General features: G+C 45.8%; 1 protein-coding gene across 4 annotated transcripts in view; it reads right to left on the bottom strand.

Moving 5' to 3' along the window:
• The window catches only part of LOC141271075 (membrane-spanning 4-domains subfamily A member 4A-like), a 180,270-nt gene that overhangs the window by 68,115 nt on the left and 90,510 nt on the right, over positions 1-21,645 (bottom strand). For all 4 annotated transcript variants that reach the window (XM_073681179.1, XM_073681178.1, XM_073681177.1 and 1 more), the window contains exons 3-4: positions 3,998-4,108; positions 593-649 (exon numbers count right to left, since the gene is read on the bottom strand). In XM_073681179.1, coding sequence (XP_073537280.1) covers positions 593-649; positions 3,998-4,108 — 168 coding nt within the window. The remainder of the gene's footprint in view (positions 1-592; positions 650-3,997; positions 4,109-21,645) is intronic.

Genomic DNA, 21,645 nt, shown 5'->3' with positions numbered 1-21,645 from the left:
CTTTCAAAAGGAATAGTGATAATACAGCTGATGCTGGAAAAGTTGGATTGGTTGGATCTTCTAGTGGTGATTACAGACCTGAGTAATTTTGGTGAATATAGTGCACATGATTTAGGCTTGGTGCCATTGGTTCAAGTAGAATTGGCGTATAATAAAAGTGGCCACTACTGTGGCCTTTTACCACAACTAGAATCTGTGTTTTTTTTCTGGGAGATGGGCCTGGGGGATGTAATGGTAACGTAGTGAGAAGAGCAATGAGTAACTATGGTGTTTGTGTCAAGGAGGAATAAAGGGTATGTAGCGACTGCTGCCTTTTTTAAACCAGCTCCACTAACATTTTGAAAAGTTTGTGAAGTTTAGTGAAAGGGATATTATTTAACGCAGTCCAATATTATTTATACCACAAATGTGGTGTTAATTTTAAAAGAGATGTACTCCAGTCCATGAAAAGTGTCCACACATGTTAGATACCTTTTGACCGAGCAATAAAATGATTATCAGTTGACAAAAAAAATAACCAAAATAATAATAAATAATACCCTCACAGGATATGGGTGCATTGTCAATACAGAACTTTTATAAGGTCACTCACCAAGCAGACATTGGGTTTTGGATGAGCAGCAATGGTCAGAGCTCCTGCGATAATGTACTGTAAAAATAAAAAATACTTTTTATACAATATAGGTGTAGATAAAACAGTATTTACCTGCAGACATAGTGAGAGTCTGCAGGTATATACTGTTTTAAACAAGATCGTCTGTCTAGCAGATAGGGCAGCTACAGGAAGAAAATTAAGTTATACATTAAGTTAAGTTATAAAGAATCATGCTGCCAGGTCATTTTTACTGGACAATGATTGTTGTAAAAACAAAACTTGCAATATTTTTGCCATTCTCTAGTACATTGTATGGAAAGAGAATGGTGTCATTAAAAGCTTAAAATCCAAATCCTTATTTGACTATTTGAACAGAAAAATGAAAAAAATAAGACATTTAGAAGAAAAGAAGAAAAAACAAAAGAGAAAAAACAAAAAAAAATTGTTCGCTGTCCAACAGCGTTAAATCTGGTTTTTATGATAAATGTATTCTATATTTTTTTTTATTATTTTGCATATCATGATCTGTATTAAAAAAAAATGCAATTTTCACACTGGCCACTGGGGCTGTTTTAGACACATATTTAATGTTCCTTGGGCAATGTGGAGGACCGTAAATGTATTGGTCGGCCAAAAAAACTTAGTGCAGCAGATGAAAGATACATCATGCTTACTTCTCTGTAAAACAGGAAGATGTCCAGCAGTGCCATCAGCTCAGAACTGGCAGCAACCAGAGGGACCCAGCTACACCCATATACTTTTCAGAGAAGTCTGGCCAGAAGTTTTCTTTGTGGAAGAAAAAGCCATAACTTCAACATGGAAACAAGGTCAAGTGATTCAACTATGCAGGAAAACACAGGAACAGGGTGCAGAAAAATGGCTGCAGGTGCCCTGGATTGGTAAGCCAAAATATAAAATATTTGGATTGCAACAGTCGGCAGTTTGTTTTCTAAAGGACCGGAGAGCGGTACAATAATGAGTGTCTTCAGGCTACGATGAAGCGTGGTGGAAGATCCTTGCGAGTTCACGGCTGCATTTCAGCAAATAGAGTTGGGGATTTATTCCGGCTTAATGGTATCCTCAATGCTGGGAAAAACAGGCAGATACTTATCCATCATACAATACTATCATGGAGGCATCTAATTAGATCCAAATTTATTGTGCAACAGGAAAAAAGACCACAAAAATACAATGTCATTAAGAACAATCTCCAGCGTAAAGAAGAAGCAAGGAGGCCTTTAAAAAACTTGCAACTGGACCTAGAAGAATTGATGCTGTTTTGAAGATCACAGCAAATATTGATTTGATTTGCAGTTAAAACCAGAAGTTTACACACACTATATAAAAAGACACATATGCATGTTTTTCCAATATCTGACATAAAATCAGAATAAACCTTTCCCGTTTTAGGTCAAATAGGATTACTATAATTTTTAATATTTGCCAAATGTCAGAATAATGGGAGAGAGAGAATGTTTTAAGACATTTTTATTACTTACTGCAAAGTCAAAAGTTTACATACATTTCATTAGTATTTGGTATCATTACCCTTAAACTGAATGACTTGGGTCAAACGTTTGGAATATCCTTCCACAAGCTTCTCACAATAGTTGTCGGAATTTTGGCCCATTCCTCCTGACAAAACTGATGTAACTGATCCAAGTTTGTAGGTCGCCTTGCTCACACCTGCCTTTCCAGCTTTGCCCATAAATTTTCAATGGCATTGAGATCAGGGCTTTGTGATGGCCACTCCAAAACATTGACTTTGTTATCCTTAAGCCACTTTGTTACCATTTTGGCAGTATGCTTCGGGTCATTGTCCATTTGGAAGACCCATATCCGCCAGGAAGGCTGATGTCTTGAGATGTTGCTTCAGTATTGCCACATAGTCTTCTTTTCTCATGATGCCATCTATTTTGTGAAGTGCACCAGTCTCTCCTGAAGCAAAACAACCCCACAACATGATGCTCCCCCCGATGTTTCACAGTTGGGATGGTGTTCTTAGGCTTCCAAGCTTCTTCCTTTTTACTCAAAACGTAACGATGGTCATTATGCCCAAAAAGTTAAATTTTAGTTTCATCAGAACACAGGACATGTCTCTAAAAATTAAGGTATTTGTTCCTGTGTGCATTTGCAAACATTAATCTGGCTTTTTTATGTTTCTTTTGGAGTAATGGCTTCTTCTTGGCAGAGGGGCCTTTCAGCCCATGTTGATACAGTATTCGTTTCACTGTGGTTATTGACACAATCTTACCAGCTTCCACCATCATCTTCACAAGGGCTTTTGCGTTTGTCCTTGGGTTGATATGCACATGTCGGACCAAAGCATGTTCATCTCTGGGACACAGAACCCATCTCCTTCCTGAGCGGTATTATGGCTCGACATTCCCATTCTGTTTGTACTTGCATATAACTGTTTGTACAGATGAACGAGGCACCTTTAAGTGTCTTCAAATTGTACCCAAGGAAGAGCCAGATTTCTGCAAGTCCACAATTCTCTTCCTGATATCTTGGCTGATTTCTTTAGACTTTCCCATGATGCTACACAAAGAAGCAATGTGTTTGAAGTGTGCATTAAAATACATCCACAGGTGTGTCTCTAATTAACTCAGATGTTGCATGACATCATCATATGGGCAGTTCAGAATTGTTTAAAGGCATAGTAATCTTAGTTTATGTAAAGTTTTGACTTTGCAGCAAGTAATAAAAATGCCTTAAGACATTCTCTCTCTCTTATTATTCTGACATTTGGCAAATATTAAAAATTATGGTAATCCTAATTGATCTAAAATGGGAAAAGTTTATTCTGATTTCATGTCAGATATTGAGAAAAACATGCATATGTGTACATTTCTCTTTTGTTGATTTACTTAACCTTTTGCTAATAAATAAAGTATTAACACTTCTATTTATCAAAACATTCTTGCTTTGCAGCATACATAAAAACCTTACTTAAACAGTAGACTAATTTCTGATGACATATTAGCTTTTATTGTGAGAACTCTGTTATATATCTATAAATACATGTGTGGTCAATACAAAAGACTGGCACGTGATTTATTTCTTCCAAAAGACCAAGGGGCATTCATTACATGTAAAGGAATGACAATTTCAGCAGCTAAATAGGAAAGAGTTTTTAACAATTATAGCAGTCAGACTGTGGAATGCAAGGCCTGCACAGGGGCACTTCACTGTCAATATCAGCCCTTGCATAAACGGGTATATCATTGCTGCAGATTAGTACACAAAAGAATCTAGAGTCTCTAGAGTTGCATGGCATATACGGTAATAGGTAAAAGTAGAATCTTGTGTGACTAGGCCTCTGAGCTAAACTGTTAATTTCTAGTGGTGCTTGATATCAAATGTAGGTGTATTATAGTACAGAAAAATCATGGTACTTACACAAATTGGTCCCCAAAAATGAATACCACTTGTTAAACTTGAAGACAATATGGTGAAAACCAGACCAATTCCCAAACCAATCTCCAAGATGGCCGAAATGATCAATACAATCTGAAAAAAAGTAGGCACAAATATGTAAAACATATTAAATGTTAGGGCAACCAAACATATTTTTGTAAGGGATTGAAATCACTGTTTATAGATTACCCCCACTGCTAGGGGCGAACCGTCCATAGCGGCAGCAAGGCACCGGTCTCTCCCTTTTTTTTGGGAGCATCATACTCTAAAATGGCCAATAGAGGGTATCACTGGTTAGAACACTAAGGGGCTGCAATAGGGAGATGTATAGTTTTATTTTTGGGGGGAGGAGGGTGGCCCAATTAAAACTTTTGCTATGGGGCCCTGTGATTTATATGTATGCCACTGAACACTGACACCTTTTGAAATCATTTAGATCAGTGTTGCTCAACCAGTGTCAATTCTTATTTTTTGCTCCTCTGTAGTTTGGAGATATGTTACAATAAACCTTGTTGCAGTGGACATTTTAATAATTTAATTTACACAAATACACTTGACTGCATTGCCACTAGGACTGTCAAATTAGAATATGGAACACGTGTCAAACTAGAATATGGAACACGTGTAAGGAGGGCTTGCCACTAGCGATGACCGAAATAATTAGAGTAGCTCTAAATTCTGCTAAAATTTTACAAAAATCTACATTGCCCAAAACGTAAATTTTCTGTAATTCACTCCCGCAAAGATTCAACAAAATCATAAAAGACCATCAAAATATTAGAAAATTATAGTCACCTCTCCGGTCCCTACACTACTCGCAGCCACCCATCCAGCCATCGTCGCATCATCGGATCGATGGTGGTGGTACTTACGTAAATCCCCCGAGGCTTCCAAATTTATGAAAAGACTAATTTTTACAGTTGACCCTTATTTTGCAATGTCTCTGCAATTCACCCTGGCATGCTGGATATCAGCTTTTGGACCAAATCCTGACCCACTCTTTCCTAATCAGCGCTTGGAGTTTATCCCAATTTCCATGTCTTTGTTTGTCCACCCATTTGAGGATTGACCACAGGTTTTCAATAAGATTGAGATCATGGGTGTTTCCTGGCCATGGAACCAAAATGTTAATGTTTTGTTCACTGAGCCACTTAGTTATATTTTTTGCCTTGTGACTCTGTGCTCCACCATGCTGGAAAAAGCGAAAAAGCATTGTTCACATTGATGAACATACAGCAGAGCATCTGCTCTCAGCATATAAGAGATCATCCAGTGTTCCTTCTCTTGTGAATTAATATGGCTGAGGGAACAACTACCCGTGGTCTCTGTCAGACCCATTGTTAGATGAAAACTGTATAGACTGTTATGCACACGCCCGGGCTAAGCGGCGTGTGCGTGTGATTGGTAGTGATTCCACTGGACCGTGCCGGAGAGTGAATGCCTGGAGGGGCGTGACTAAGTATTCACCCGATCCGACCAGGGTCGCACGACGGCATACGACGCCAGTGCACCAAGGAGGAACCGAGCAGAGGGACCAGGTGCTACTCCAGGACAGACCCCGGACACGGCTGTTGACCCACACAGGGAAATACAGGAACAGGCTGGTAGGCTGGCACACAGACTGGAGGGTATAGGCAGGCACGACTGGTATGCAGGCAGGCGGGTATGCAGGCAGGGGGGTAAAGGCAAGCACAGCTAGAGTGCAGACAGGGAGGCACTAGCAGGTAGGAACACAGGCGGGATAGGACCCAGTACACACCGGGACTCAGGAACAATACAGGCAGAGGGTTACAGGCAAGCACAGCTAGAGTGCAGACAAGGCTGAGCAGGGAGGACAGGGCTCTGTTCACACGGAACAGACAGGAAGGGAAAGACAGAGCCAGATACTCACACAGTACTTGCAGAGACAACAAGCAGGAGTTAGGTACGAGTTCAGACTCTGCAGAAAAAGGAAGGGAACGGACATAGAGGCAAAACAGGTAAAGGACAGGAGAGAGTTCAGACTGGAACTGAGTGTACGGAGGAGACCGACACTGCAGAGGGATACAGGAGCGGGTCTGGGAATACGGCCCCCAGAGAGGCGGAACGAACAGGCAAGGAGCGTGTTCAGACAGGACAGACCAGACACAGGAGCGGGTCTAGGAAATCGGCCACTAGAAGGCGAGAGAAACAGGCTAGGGGCGAGTTCAGACAGGTCAGACAAGAGAACACAGAAAGGACTCAGTTCAGACACGGGAACAAATACCGAAAAGCAGGAGACATACAGGACTCAGTTCAGACGCGGGAGCTGATACCGAAAAGCAGAAGACATACAGGACTCAGTACAGACACGGGAGCTGATACCGCAAAGCAGAAGACATACAGGACTCAGTTCAGACAGGCCTGGAAATACAGCCTCCAGGAAAGGCAGAGAAGGAAACAAAGAACGGGACCTGGCACCTTCAGAGTGCAAGCACACACTGAAGGAAACACTATGCTCAGGCAGGGATAGAAGGGAGCTGCTGAGCTATATACCAAGTGACAGACAGCAATAGGCTGAGGACGCACAAGGGGTGTGACCCACAGCAGGTACAAAAGGCAGGAAGTGATCGGGCGCCGCCCTTAAGCAGCAGAAACAGACACAAACAGACAGCATGGAGGGAAGCCAGAGAGACATTCTGGACAGGAGATCAAGTGCGCCCTCTTGCACAGTGGGAGATGGACCACCATGCAAGGACGCCGCCAGGTATGTTACATAGACCTTGATCCACGGTCTAGTGAGAAGTCTAAACGTCCTACAAAACCTACATGGAAAGTTAGAGAGAACTTTGAAACCATTAAACATGAACTTTCCTGTGTTAGGCTATGTGCCCACGATGCAGAAATGCTCCCGATTTTTTCCTCAGCGTTTCTGCATCTCCCTGGCAGAAAAAAACGCATGCGGATTGTACATGCGGATTGTACATGCGTTTTCCTGCCAGGGACATGCGGAAGTGAAGCGTTCTTCACATGCATTTCCGCATGCGGGTTGTCAAGCGCTTTCCAAGCAATTTTAGCATCACTTGGAAAGTGCTTGTCAACTTGGTCACCCTATATAAATCCATGCAAACGGCATGGATTTATATACTGTGACCTTAAAGAATGGTAAAAAATTAAAAAATAAATCTATACTTACCTTCCGATGGCCCCCGCAGTCTTGCTTCGCTGCATCCTGGCTGCCAGCAGCTCGCGGTGTACTACACCGAAGGACCTGCCATCACATGACTAAATAACGTCAGCGCAGGTCCTTCAATCCACCGCGAGCTGCCGGCAAGCGAAGAGAAGGAGACCGGGGGCCATCAGAAGGTAAGTATAATATTTATTTTTTATTTTATTCTTTTTTTTTTACAGTTTTCTATGGTACCCAGGTCCGGAGGAGAGTCTCCTGTCCTCCACACCCAGGTACCATCCGCACATTGATACGTTTGGATTCCGCATGTACAGATCCAGTGATGTGGAATCCAAGCGTTCCAATGAAAGTCAATGGTGGCGAAAAAGCATCGCTTCCGCAAAATAATTGGTAGTGCTGCGTTTTTTTCCGCAATGATAATCCGCAGCAGAAATTTCCGCAGCATGTGCACAGCACATGCAGATTATCATTGGGGAACATGGCAGACCTTCTACTATGTGTTTTTTAAGCGTTTCTGCAGCATTTTTGCAGCTGCGGAAAAGCTTTAAAAACGCATCGTGGGCACACAGCCTTTTAGCAGACTTATACAAAAACTGCGGAGTCACATTGACAGCCTCTCTCAGCCTGCTTCTCTCAAACTACCACCAGAGGGAGCCCTTGCACAACTGTTTTCAGATTATCAACTGTATGTCAGAACAAGGAGGAATATGTCACAATTCTACAAAAACGTAACACATCTGTTTCCTCTAAAGAGCTGCAAGCTTTCCAACAACTTAGCTCTGAGAGAGATTGCATGGTGCGTGATATTAAAGCTAAGACAGAGGCAAGAATTGCACTAATGGCCGAGATGTCATCTTGCATTTCTGGCTCAGCCAGGCAGTCAAAGCTATCATCTAAGTCACTCGCTTCAAAATCTTCAACCCACAGCGAACAGCTTATAAAAGCGCATGCTGTAGCCGAGGCTACTAAGGTACAAGCTGCCTTTGCACAAAGAAAAACTGAGATGGAAGTAGAGGCAGACGAAGCAGTGCACAGAAAGGCGGAAACAAAGGCAGAAATGGAAGCCAACGCAGCATGCCAAAAGGCAGAAATGGAAGCCAGCGCAGTACGCCAAAAGGCTGAAATGGAAGTGGAAGCAGCCGGAGCAGAACGCAAAACAGCAGAAATGGAAGCCAGCGCAGCAGCCGAAGCAGCACGCAAAAAGGCAGAAATAGAGGTCCTAGAGAAGGAATGTGAACATGCCACAGCCATGCTATCAGTGGGAGCCAAAGAGACAGCATCAGTTTTAGTGATTTTGATACTGAAGACCCCGACTTTGTACAAAGCCAAAATAGTGCACCCCTGATTCCAGCAATCATTCCTGATGCCACAGACATTCCCCTAAGGCAGCAGGACACAGAGCGTTTATTAGCATCCTGCATTCAAGGTCAGTACAACATGCTGCCAATCCTTCATCCTGATCCTCCTCTGTGCACCAGATTGTACCAGGCCCCTGCACCTCACCAAACCCTATACACAGAAGCAGGCCTGTATGCAGGCAAGTCATCACATTCCGGTCAGCCACACAGTTACAGCTCCATGTATGGCAGAATCTATGCACATTAAGCCGGTTACAGGACTGAATGCCTACACTGCACCATACTTTCCTGCACTCCTAGGTCAAAACACCACAAACTGTATGAACAATGCTACCCAGCCGGCAACTGTCTTTCCAGAATCAGAGAATGGTGACATGTCCGCCTTTGCAAGGTACATGATTTGCCGTGATTTAACTAAGACCGGTTTTACAAAGTTTGATGATCCTCTTGAAAACTACAAAAGTTGGAAATGTACCTTTAGAACTGCAATTAGCGACCTCAGCATCACCGCTGCTGAAGAGCTAGACCTGCTCATCAGGTGGCTTGGACTGCAATCCACAGAAGGGGTCAAGAGACTGAGATCTGTCCACATCAGTAATCCAATGGCTGGTCTCACTGCTGCATGGGAGAGACTAAGAACGAAGCTATGGTAGTCCTGAGGCCATAGAAAATGCACTGTTCAAGTGTCTAGAGGACTTTCCAAAAATATCCAACAAGGACAGTCTAAAATTCCAAGAGCTCAGCGACCTGCTGTTAGAGCTTCAGCTAGCCAAAGAAGACCCGCACCTGCCTGGCCTCAGCTACCTGGACACTGCTCGTGGGGTAATCCCAATAGTTTATAAGCTACCATTCAATATCCAAATATCCATACTTGGATCAAAATACAAAAGGGAAAACCGAGTCTCCTTTCCTCCATTTTCCTACTTCTGTGAGTTTATCGAAAATATTGCAGAGTGTAAGACTGACCCAAGCTTTTTCCATGGAGAACCCAGCGGCCCTGGTTCATTCCCTCCCAAGTATGAAAGTCCACGTTCAAGCAACAGAAACTGCATCAGTCCAGTGTCAGTGAAGAAGACTGATGTTCTTCCCACACCTTCACCAGCTCCAGACAAGAGCGATGAATGTGAAAAGGTTGAAAATCCTAATCGTATGTGTCTTATTCATAAGATGCCACATCCCCTAAAGAAGTGCATCGGCTTCAGAAAGAAACCGCTACAGAAAAATAAGGAGCTTCTAAAGAAGTTTGGGGTATGTTACAGATGTTGTGTGTCTGCTGAACACCTTGCCAAAGACTGTAAAATCTCTATTAAGTGTTTTGAGTCTGACAGTGAGGACCACGTACAAGCGCTCCATCCATCCCAACCTGACTCTGCACCGCTTACGCCTTCCACCCACCACAAGGCATAGCGGGGAGAATGCAAAGCCACCAGCAAGTCCTACCACAATATCTTCTTCATGCACAGAAGTCAGTGCAGAAGATATGTCTGGTGAAAGTGCATCTTAAGGGTCAACCAGAGAAAACAGTAAATATGTATGCTGTTCTGGACGATCAGAGCAACCGATCCCTTGTAAGGTCAGAACTCTTTGATCTGTATGACGTAAAGGGAAACGCTCACCCCTACACCCTGGGCACCTGTAGTGGTGTTACAGAGGTGTCTGGGAGAAGAGCCAATGGTCTTATAGTATCTTCTCTTGAGAACATTGTGAAGCTACCCCTACCCACTTTGGTCGAGTGCAACCAGATACCATCCAACAGAGAGGAGATCCCAACTCCAGAGGCTGCTCTTCGTCACTCCCATCTAAAGGTTATAGCCAACAAGATTCCAGCTCTTGACAACAGCGTGAATATCCTGATTCTGCTTGGCAGAGACATTCTGCAGCTACACAAGGTACGTCAGCAAATCAACGGGCCACATGATGCTCCATTTGCTCAACGCTTTGATCTCGGTTGGGTTATCAGAGGTGTTGTCTGCATGGAAAGAATGAAGAGACCTACAAGGATCTTCTCATTTAAGACTAATGTCATGCCAAATGGTCGCAGCACTTACTTTCAGCCATGTCCACATTATTACTGGGTGAAAGAGAAACTGAGTGACAGTAAGTGGCAACAAGAAACCCCTGATAACTTGAACATGTTCCCGTCCTGTGATGACAACCTTGGGACAACATCTGTAAAATCTCTATTAAGTGTTTTGAGTCTGGTCTGACAGTGAGGACCACGTACAAGCGCTCCATCCATCCCAACCTGACTCTGCACCGCTTACGCCTTCCCCCCACCACAAGGCATAGCGGGGAGAATGCAAAGCCACCAGCAAGTCCTACCACAATATCTTCTTCATGCACAGAAGTCAGTGCAGAAGATATGTCTGGTGAACGTGCATCCTAAGGGTCAACCAGAGAAAACAGTAAATATGTATGCTGACAACATGAACATGTTCCCATCCTGTGATGACAACCTTGGGTCAACAGGGTTCAACTCTACAAGTGAAGACAACTGTCTGGTACCTGCAAGAGAAGACAGTGGGATCTACCTCAGGTTTTTATGGCACAAGAACAATGACGTCCACAACGAGGTCATAGACTACCGGACGAAGGTACATGTCTTCGGGAACAGCCCCTCACCTGTTGTAGCAATCTGTGGACTGAGACTTACAGTCCAGGAAGGTGAGAGAGAGTATGGATCTGATGCTTATCTATCCGTGGAGAAGAACTTCTCATTTAAGACTAATGTCTTGCCAAATGGTCGCAGCACTTACGTTTAGCCATGCCCACATCATTACTGGGTGAAAGAGAAGCTGAGTGACAGTAAGTGGCAGCAAGAAACCCCTGACAACATGAACATGTTCCTGTCCTGTGATGACAACCTTGGGTCAACAGCGTTCAACTCTACAAGTGAAGACAACCGGCTGGTACCTGCAAGAGAAGACAGTGGGATCTACCTCAGGTTCTTATGGCACAAGGACAATGATGTCCACAATGAGGCCATAGACTACCGGACGAAGGTACATGTCTTCGGGAACAGCCCCTCACCTGTTGTAGCAATCTGTGGACCGAGATGGACAGCCGAGGAAGGTGAGAGAGAGTATGGATCTGATACTTGTCTATCTGTGGAGAAGAAGTTCTATGTAGATGATGTGCTTAAATCTCTACCCACAAGTGAAGAGACAATTGATCTGCTCTCTAGAACGCAGGAAATGCGGTTAGCAGCAAACCTCAGACCTCACAAGATCATCTCCATCATCCAGGAGGTAATGAAGGCATTTCCATCTGAGGACCGTACAACGAGATGAGGATTTTGATCTGGGGTTTGACTTTTCTCCTATGCAACGTAACCTTGGTCTGCTCTGGGACATTAAACAGGACACGTTTTCATTCCAGGTGTCAGTCTGCATTAAACCCTTTCCCAAACGAGGAGTCTTACCTGTTGTGAACAGCATCTACGATCCTCTCGGGTTCATCGCACCCATCACCATTCAAGGCAAGATACTGTTGTAATGCACACGCCCGGACTGACTGGCGTGTGCGTGTTTATGTAGTGATTCCACTGTGCCATGAACCGGAGAGTGCCTGGAGGGGCGTAACTAAGTATCTGCCCGATCCGACCAAGGTCGCACGACGGCATACGACGCCAGTGCACCAGGGAGGAACCGAGCAGAGGAACCAGGGTCTACTCCAGGTCAGACTCCGGACACGGCTGTTGACCCACACCGGGGAATACTGGAACAGGCAGACTAGAGCGCAGGCTGGGTAGGGTCCAGTACAGACTGGGAGACAAATTCGAAACCGCAGACGCGGTGGACAGGGCCGAGCAAAGCGAAAACCGCAGACGCGGCGGACAGAGCTGAGCAAAGCGAAAACCGCAGACGCGGCGGACAGAGCTGAGCAAAGCGAAAACCGCAGACGCGGCGGACAGAGCTGAGCAAAGCGAAAACCGCAGACGCGGCGGACAGAGCTGAGCAAAGCGAAAACCGCAGACGCGGCGGACAGAGCTGAGCAAAGCGAAAACCGCAGACGCGGCGGACAGAGCTGAGCAAAGCGAAAACCGCAGACGCGGCGGACAGAGCTGAGCAAAGCGAAAACCGTCTGCGGCGGACAGAGCTGAGCAAAGCGAAAACCGCAGACGCGGCGGACAGAGCTGAGCAAAGCGAAAACCGCAGACGCGGTGGACAGAGCTGAGCAAAGCGAAAACCGCAGACGCGGCGGACAGAGCTGAGGAAGGCGAAAACCGCAGACGCGGCGGACAGAGCTGAGCAAAGCGAAAACCGCAGACGCGGCGGACAGAGCTGAGCAAAGCGAAAACCGCAGACGCGGCGGACAGAGCTGAGCAAAGCGAAAACCGCAGACGCGGCGGACAGAGCTGAGCAAAGCGAAAACCGCAGACGCGGCGGACAGAGCTGAGCAAAGCGAAAACCGCAGACGCGGCGGACAGAGCTGAGCAAAGCGAAAACCGCAGACGCGGCGGACAGAGCTGAGCAAAGCGAAAACCGCAGACGCGGCGGACAGAGCTGAGCAAAGCGAAAACCGCAGACACGGCGGACAGAGCTGAGCAAAGCGAAAACCGCAGACGCGGCGGACAGAGCTGAGCAAAGTGAAAACCGCAGACGCGGCGGACAGAGCTGAGGAAGGCGAAAACCGCAGACGCGGCGGACAGAGCTGAGCAAAGCTAAAACCGCAGACGCGGCGGACAGAGCTGAGCAAAGCTAAAACCGCAGACACGGTGGGAACAGGGCTCTGTTCACACAGAACAGACTAGAAGGGAAAGGCAGAACCAGATACCCACAGGGTACTTGCAGAGAAGTAGCGAGTGGACCACAAACTCACAAACGGAAGAACAGTGACAACGAGCAGGAGTTAGGTACGAGTTCAGACTCTGCAGAAAAAGGAATGGAACGGACATAGAGAAAAAACAGGTAAAAGATAGGAGAGAGTTCAGACTGGAACTGAGTGTACGGAGGAGACCGACACTGCAGCGGGATACAGGAGCGGGTCTGGGAAGACGGCCCCCAGAGAGGCAGGACGAACAGGCAAGGAGCGTGTTCAGACTGGCCTGGAAATACAGCCTCCAGGAAGGAACAGGCAAGGAACGAGTACAGACTGCAGGTTAAGGTACACAGATAGGACACAGTACAGACATGGGAACAGATACTGCAAGACAGGTAACATAGACAGGACCTGGCATGTCAGAGACAAAAGCCAACTGACAGGGCAAGATGCTCAGGCATGGGTTAATTGGGGCAGCTGGTTTAAATACCAGGTGACAGACAGCAATAGGCTGAGGACGCACAAGGGGTGTGCCTGCAGCAGGTACAAAAAGCAGGAAGTGATCGGGCGCCGCCCTTAAGCAGCAGACACAGAAGCAAACAGACCGCATGGAGGGAAGCCAGAGAGACACCCTGGACTGGAGATCAAGTGCGCGCTCTTGCACAGTGGGAGATGGACCACTATGCAAGGACGCCGCCAGGTATGTTACAACTGTTGAGACAGTTGACCGCTGAGAATACGGATTGGAAAACTCCACTACCGTCCCAGAAACCACAAAGGTGGGGAACATGGAAAACGTCTCTGAAGATGTTAGAACATCCCATCTCATTCCTATCTGGTTCTACCTTAAGGTCTCTTTCAGCCGCCACTAGAAGAGAAGTCCACATTTTCTCTGACACACCAACATAGGCCACAGCTGCAGTGGCCTACGCGAAGACCTCAGAAGCCGTTAACCAGGTACATGGTAGATTTGTCCTGGACAGGGCCAAACTAGCCTCAAGGCCTACTCACACTGCACCAAGACTTGGTCTTTGTGCTGCTATACTAGCGGTGGAGATTGCTGAAGTTGCCCCTGGACAGTGGCACCTCATCTCCACTGACTTGCATCCAACTTACCCAGGAACAGGACTCATGGCTGCATCTAGCCTTTGTGACAATACCTGGCTGTCGTCTCCAAGTTTTGTTCCTGAGGCCCCTTGTTCTATTAATGATGGCAGCACATTTAAACTTGAGGAATCAGTCGCTGATGGAGACATCAGACCAGCCACCTCTACATGCTGCATACCTGTGACATCAAAGTTGAAGCTGATGCCTCATCACTCTGGACGCTTCTCGAGCTGGTCACCAGTTGTGCAGGCTGGTATTCATCCGACTTATACTGCCAAGTGCTTCATGGGAGAAGGCATCACATGAAGGACATTGTTACTGGACACAGCTTACGGCGGGAAGCCTACCGCCATATGTCTCCAGCTGTGTTAGGACGATGGAACTTCTCCAGTGGATTGTTGGGTTGGTGGAAGTGTTTGCACATTGCGGCTTCCCCAATCCAAAGATGGGTTTCATTAGGACTCGGATTATCCGGCTGTTGAGGACTTCAGACCTCCAACTAAAAATTGGACTACAACTGTTATAGTTATTGTTGTATACCTGTGTGTTTCTTTCTTTTTGTCTTTTAGGTCAACGTTGATATCATCAAAGGACATCACGTCAAATAAATCATCATGAAATCTAAAGATTTCAGACGGGGAGTGTTATGTCCCATGATTGGGAATTTCATGGACTATATGGGACTTCTTACAGTTGCTATGTATACCGTTTCATTGCATTGCTGTAATGTTTACCTTCTTTAAGTTTGTCCCTTCCTTATCCCTGTCTCCCTCTGATGTGGCTGTAATTTAACTAACTCCTCCCTTCTTCTTACTGCTTCCCCTCATTCTTCATGCTAACCACCATTAGAAGCTCATGTGCTCACAGCCTGTCTCTCAGGAAAGTTCTTTTTACCTGCTGCTGTTGTATGCACTTCTACAAGATTCCTTCAAAAAAGAAGAAAGTTCTTCTAAATCTTCACGTTTCGGCCTGCAGCCGAGTTAAAGCTATCTGCGACCATTGCCCTTGTAAGTAAGGTGAAGAGACAGTCTGGAAACATTGTCTCACAGAGCCCTATATTTACAGCACAGCCATGGGGACAAAATACTGTTGCTTGGTGTTTTAGCTGTGTGCATAGGCCCGATTCTCTTCTATTTTTGTTTACCTTCCTAATCCCTTTAGCATTTTCCCTCTGTTGTCTGTGAGTTCATATTTGTATGTTTGATATTTTCATTTATCCCTGTACGTCCTTCCTTGTATGCCTGATTGGTGTATATACATACACTATTCCTCCCCACTTCCCTGGGTGGGTGAAGGGACAGATAAGAGCTGATTCAGGAGAACAGCAAGGTACGTGGCCCCAGCATCTTCGCCATCTGAAGTAACCTGGGGAACAGGGATAGATAGGACGCCCCTAGAATTAGGAACAGGGTAGGAGCCCCTAGTCCCATGTTGTCAGACAACAGCATCGTGACAGGCCCCCACAGTAGTCCCCAACCATATAATGCCCCAACGGTAGGTTCCAAACTTTATAATTAGCTCCCATGCTGTATAATGTTCCCCCACATTAGCTTCCATGCTCTATAATGTCCCCCAAACTTATGGAGGCCTCACACTGTATGAGGGCCCCCCACTGTAGTACCTACAATGTATAAGAGGCTTCCCACAGTAATCCCCAACTGTATGAGGTCTCCCCACAGTACCCCCATGCTGTATGAGGGGCCCCCAAACTGTATGAGGAACCCCCACAGTAGTCCCTACAATGTATAAGCGGCCTCCATAATTTATGATGCCTCCGCAGTCACACCACACATTTTATTTAAAATAAAAAACATAATATACTCAGATAATCCAGGACCATGATAAGTCCACTTGCAAAACACTGGCGCATGCACTAGGCATCAAAGTCCTGGCGTGGTGTGATGACATCACGATGCCAGGATTCTGATGTCCTGTAAGTGCGCTGGCACTAATGTCCCTGCATCACCCTGCTGTTTTGTAGACCACATACATAAAGTGACCTTCGGTCTACAGAAAGGAGAGCCATAATACAGGGAGTTCATATCTCCCTGATCTACTGAAGAGTTTATGTACAGTACATTGGTACATTGGAGTGCTGTGCACAGTGATACAGTTAAGGGCAATAGTAGCTCTTGGAAAGCCCCTCTGTGCACGGGTCCCAGGGCTTCCGCCACCCCTGCCCTCCTGGCAGCTACGCTACTGGGTATCACTCTTAGAAGTGTGATTGAAATGAGTGATGTAACATATTCTATTACGCCCTATGCTTTCTCCTCACTAATTTGCTTGCAAGAGGCAAATGAGTCCATGTGTTTTGTACTACTACTGTTAGGACCGTTGCTGGTGGCAATGACGATGGTGGTGCTGCTGCTTGTGGCTCCCATGTTTTTTTTTTCTATCACACTACTACGTTCGCAGCCAGTGCCACATTTTGGTTTAATATACATTTAGGACACAAGTATAGCGTTTAATTTGTTTAAAAATTTAACCAACGTGAGAAGAATATTAAATCAACCAGAAATGTGCAGGATTCCCGTGATGACCAAAAAGGCTTGTTTTTCAAAAATATGAAAGAATAAAAAAGCTTAATAGATTTATGTCCCAAAAGCAAGGACCTGAAACAGTTTTTTGTATTCAGGTGGTGTGTGTATGAGTTTAATATTGGACTATTACAATAACGAAATGTGCAAAGTAAATAATTTTTTACAACGTACAGACTTTCTGAATTATGGAAATTTATCTTACTCATGTACAAAAATAAAATAAAAATATGGCTTGTCCATACAATGTAGAAAGCGCACTTTCTGAGATACACAGGCTTTAGAATCAGGATTTTGGTTTAGCAGCAAAATTTGCAGCAATGGGATTAATACTGCCCTCCTTCTTTGTAATGTGTGAAGAATAAAAAAATAGGCTGTTATTAAGGTGCTGTAACTGAGCGAATCTTTTGAAATTCAAATTTTCCGTCGTAGTATGTCCCCCAAAACGCTAGCAGCAGGGCAGGCCAGGACCTCCAAGGTGTAGAGAGCCAGTTCATGCCACGTGTCCAGCTTGGATACCCAATAGTTATAAGGCACAGAGGAACCACGGAGGACGTTGGTTTGGTTGACAAGGTACTCCTTCAGCATCTTCCAAAACTTTTCTCTCCTTGTCAGAGTACCCCACGCATCAGAGCCTGGGTGCTGGGAAGGTCTGAGAAAACTGTCCCACCTTTGACAGTATTCCCCTGCCTCTGCTGCATCATATTTGTGTCTCCCTTGTCTGTACTCCTTGGTTGTCCAACGAACTGTGACCTCTGCCACCAGCGTTTTCCAATGGGAATTTTTTTTAATAATTCCTCAAAAAGGGCCTTCTGGTACTGCAACATTTTATTAGACCTCTCCACCATGGGAAGGAAAGATAGAAAGTTCTTGTAGCGTGGGTCTAGAAGTGTAACCAACCAGTAATTACTGTCTGCCAAAATATGTACAACGCGAGGGTCATGGGAAAGGCAGAGGAACATAAAGTCAACCATGTGTGCCTGACTGCCAACAGCCAAGTCTTCCCTATCCTGACCAAGAGGACGACAGTCCATGCTCTTTTCCTCCGCATCCTCCTCCTGGTCCTTCTTCTCGTTCTCCCTCTCCTCAGTTCATTCACGCTGAAGAGACGGTATGACTGTTTTGTGGGTAATATCATCTGTAGCGCAGGAAAACAGCTCCTGTACCTCCTCCTCCTCGTCTTCCTCCTCCCCTCCTCATTATTATCCAATCTGCGTTGAGATAAGATGAGGCTGGGCTGTGTGGCATCACCCTTTATGGTTCCTTGCTCCATCTCATCATGTTCCGCCTGCAATGCTTCCTCTTTAATTGTGAGCAGCGAGCGTTTCAGTAGACAGAAAAGTGGGATGGTGACGCTAATTATGGCGTCATCACCGCTCATCATCTTGGTGGAGTCCTCAAAGTTTTGGAGGACGGCACAGATGTCAGACATCCATGTCCACTTATCAGTTCTTATGTGCAGAGGCTAACCTGGATACCGACGGGTGTGTTGAAGCTGGTACTCAACAACTGCCCTCTGCTGCTCACAAATCCTTCCCAACATATGCAACGTTGAGTTCCAATGCGTGACAACATTGCACACCAGTCGGTGAGCTGGAAGCTGCAAATGCTGCTGAAGCATGTCGAGGGTGGCGGAAACTGTAGGTGACTTTCGGAAATGGGCACGCACGCGGCGTACTTTCACAAGCGGATAAGGCAGATCCGGGTAAGTTTTGAGAAACCGCTGAACCACTAGGTTGAGCACATGGGCCAGGCATGGTACAGGTGCGAGCTTGCCTAGCTTCAGAGCCGCCACCAGGTTCTGGCTAATGCCTGGCTGTAGGTTCAGCGGTGATAGCCACAGATCTGCCTGCTCTGTTACAGCTATCAACAACTCTGCAGCGGTGTGCAGTTTGTCCCCTAAGCATATTAGCTTCAGCACTGCCTGTTGCCACTTGGCCGAGTCAGTGCTGCAGTGCTTCCAGCTTCCAACTGATGTGGTCATTTCGGAGATGGAGGCTGAAGAAGAGGAGGAGATGCAGAAGCTGTAGAATGTGGGGGAAACCCCGATTGACCCAGGGCCTGCAATCCTCGGCGTCGGGAGGACGTGTTCCGTACCAGGGACCGACTGGGTCCCAGATTCCACTATATTAACCCAGTGTGCTGTCAGCGAGATGTACCATCCATGGCCACAAGCACTTGTCCATGTGTCCGTGGTTAGGTGGACCTTCCCAATAACTGTGTTGTTGAGGGCACCGGTAATTTTCTGGGACACGTGCTTGTGCAAGGTGGGGATGGCACACCGGGAGAAATAGTGGTGGCTGGGGACTGAGTAATGAGTACTGAGGGACGGCCGCCGCCATGAGGTTGCGGAAAGATTCCGTCTCCACAAGCCTAAAAGGCAACATTTCAAGTGCAAGCAATCTAGAAATGTGTCAGTTTAGCGCTGTGGACTGTGGGTGGTTGGCTGCATATTTGCGATTGCGTTCAAAGGACTGGAGTAGAATCAACTAAACTGGAATTGGATGTTTCGACCACAGCAGTTCGCCCCCAGCAGTTCGCTCCCAGCAATTCTCCCCTGGGTACATTTCGCCCCCGCACATTTCGTCCCCAGCATTTGGCCCCCAGGATGTTTTGCCCCCGCACATCTCACCCCCGCAGATATCGCCCCCAGTTCGAAACGTCCGGGGCGAAACGTGCGGGGGCGAAATGTGCGGGGACGAATCTTCCTGGGGGCGAAATGATAGGGGTGAAATGTGCGGGGGCGAAATGTACCGGGGGGTGAACTGCTGGGGGCAAATTGCTGGGGGCGAACTGCTGGGGGCGAAACTTCCTATAACCCAACTAAACAATGCGCTGGGACAAGGACGTGGTTGCTGATGGTGGTGGTTGCAAGTGTGCAATGACAGGTAGTGGTCAGCCCAGTGCTTATTCCTGCCTGTTGTGGTGCTACGCCTCCCTCGCCCTCTGTGCTTCTGTTTTCAGTATGCATGTCACCTTGCCAGGTTGGGTCAGTGACTTCATCGTCCATCACCTCGTCTTCCATTTACGCACCCTGAGCCTCCTCCTGACTTGCTGGCAATTGTGTCTTATCATCATCATCCACCTCTTCTGACAGTACTTGCACTTTCCCACCGTCACCTTCGTGTGACCGAGGCTGCTCAAGTATTTGGGCATTGCTACATGTGATCTCCTCTTGTCTCGCTTGAAGAGGGCCGGGTAAGAGGCCTGAATCTGTAAATGGAAAAGTGAACAGCTCTTCGGAGTGTCCAAGTGTGCGATCACTTCTCTCCGTGCACTCAACATGGTGGGAGGAAGGAGGATCAGCGTGAGGAATATGTGGTCCAGACTCACAGCTCACTATCCTGTGATGATTATTACCGCAGTAATATCACTTCTGATGACCACGGTTTTAGGCAGTGGCGTTAGAGATATGGTATTGGTCAACGACCAAGTGTGAATAGGTTGAACAACACACAACTGGCAGACTTTAACTGGAGTATAATATTTGGCATGCTCCAAAAAATGTGCCGATTATTACCGCAGTAATATTGGATCACGTCTGTTGACCACAGTTTTAGGCAGTAGCGTCAGAGATATAGTATTGGTCAGCGACCAAGTGTGGATAGGTTGAACAACACACAACTGACAGACTTTAACTGGAGTGCAATATTTGGCAGGCTCCAAAAAATGTCACGATTATTACGGCAGTAATATCGGATCACTTCTGATGATGGACAAGTTTCTCTGCTTTCACAATACAGCAATGCGAATAAATTCAACCAAATCAAGCAGTAAAAATGGTGTACTATATTGCTTTTTAAGCAAATAATCAGGATTAAGAGCAAAAAAAAAATTAGCCCTGATATCTATGGTTATCAGTAGTGTTGAGCCATCCCCGTAGTGTTCGGGTTCGGTTCGGTTCGTCGAACACCGGGATGTTCGAGGAACTGTTCGTCGAACTGTTCGTCGAACACCTTAGAACACCGTCGAACACCGTTAAAACCAATGGCAGGCAAACAAAAACACATAGAAACACATAGAAAACACCTGCAAAGGTGTCCAAAAGCTGACAAACTGCTCAGAAGACACTCTCTTTAAAAAAGCCGGCCGGCAAATTCAGCAGCGGCATACACCGGTACCCGACAATTTAGACAAGAAGGAATAGAGCATCACACATAGATTAGATAGATAGAAACATGTCAGTCACACATATAAGAAGCACAGTGACAGTGTTGGTTACTGCACTTGTCATTTAGTGTAAAGGATTTATTAAAAAAAATATTAGTGTTTTCATGCACCGTCTCTTTAAAAAAGCCGGCCGGCAATTCAGCATCTGTACCCGACAATTTAGAACAGAAAGAATAGAGCTTCACACATAGATTAGATAGATAGAAACATGTCAGTCACATATATATGAAGTACTGTGATAGTGTTGCTTACTGTACTTGTCATTTAGTGTAAAGGATTTATTTAAAAAAATAATAGTGTTTTCATGCACTGTCTCTTTAAAAAAGCCGGCCGGCAATTCAGCATCTGTACCCGACAATTTAGAACAGAAAGATAGAGCATCACACATAGATTAGATAGATAGAAACATGTCAGTCACATATATATGAAGTACAGTGATAGTGTTGGTTACTGTACTTGTCATTTAGTATTAAAATAAAGGATTTATTATTAAAAAAATTGGCGTGGGGTTCCCCTTAATTTTAGGCTCTAGCGGAGGTTAAGCAGACG

This window comes from Phyllobates terribilis, unplaced genomic scaffold (assembly GCF_046119375.1).
Source record: "Phyllobates terribilis strain yellow unplaced genomic scaffold, ASM4611937v1 Scaffold_5__5_contigs__length_657084704, whole genome shotgun sequence".
Classification (NCBI taxonomy): Eukaryota; Metazoa; Chordata; class Amphibia; order Anura; family Dendrobatidae; genus Phyllobates; species Phyllobates terribilis.
This window is presented reverse-complemented; position numbering and strand designations above follow the sequence as displayed.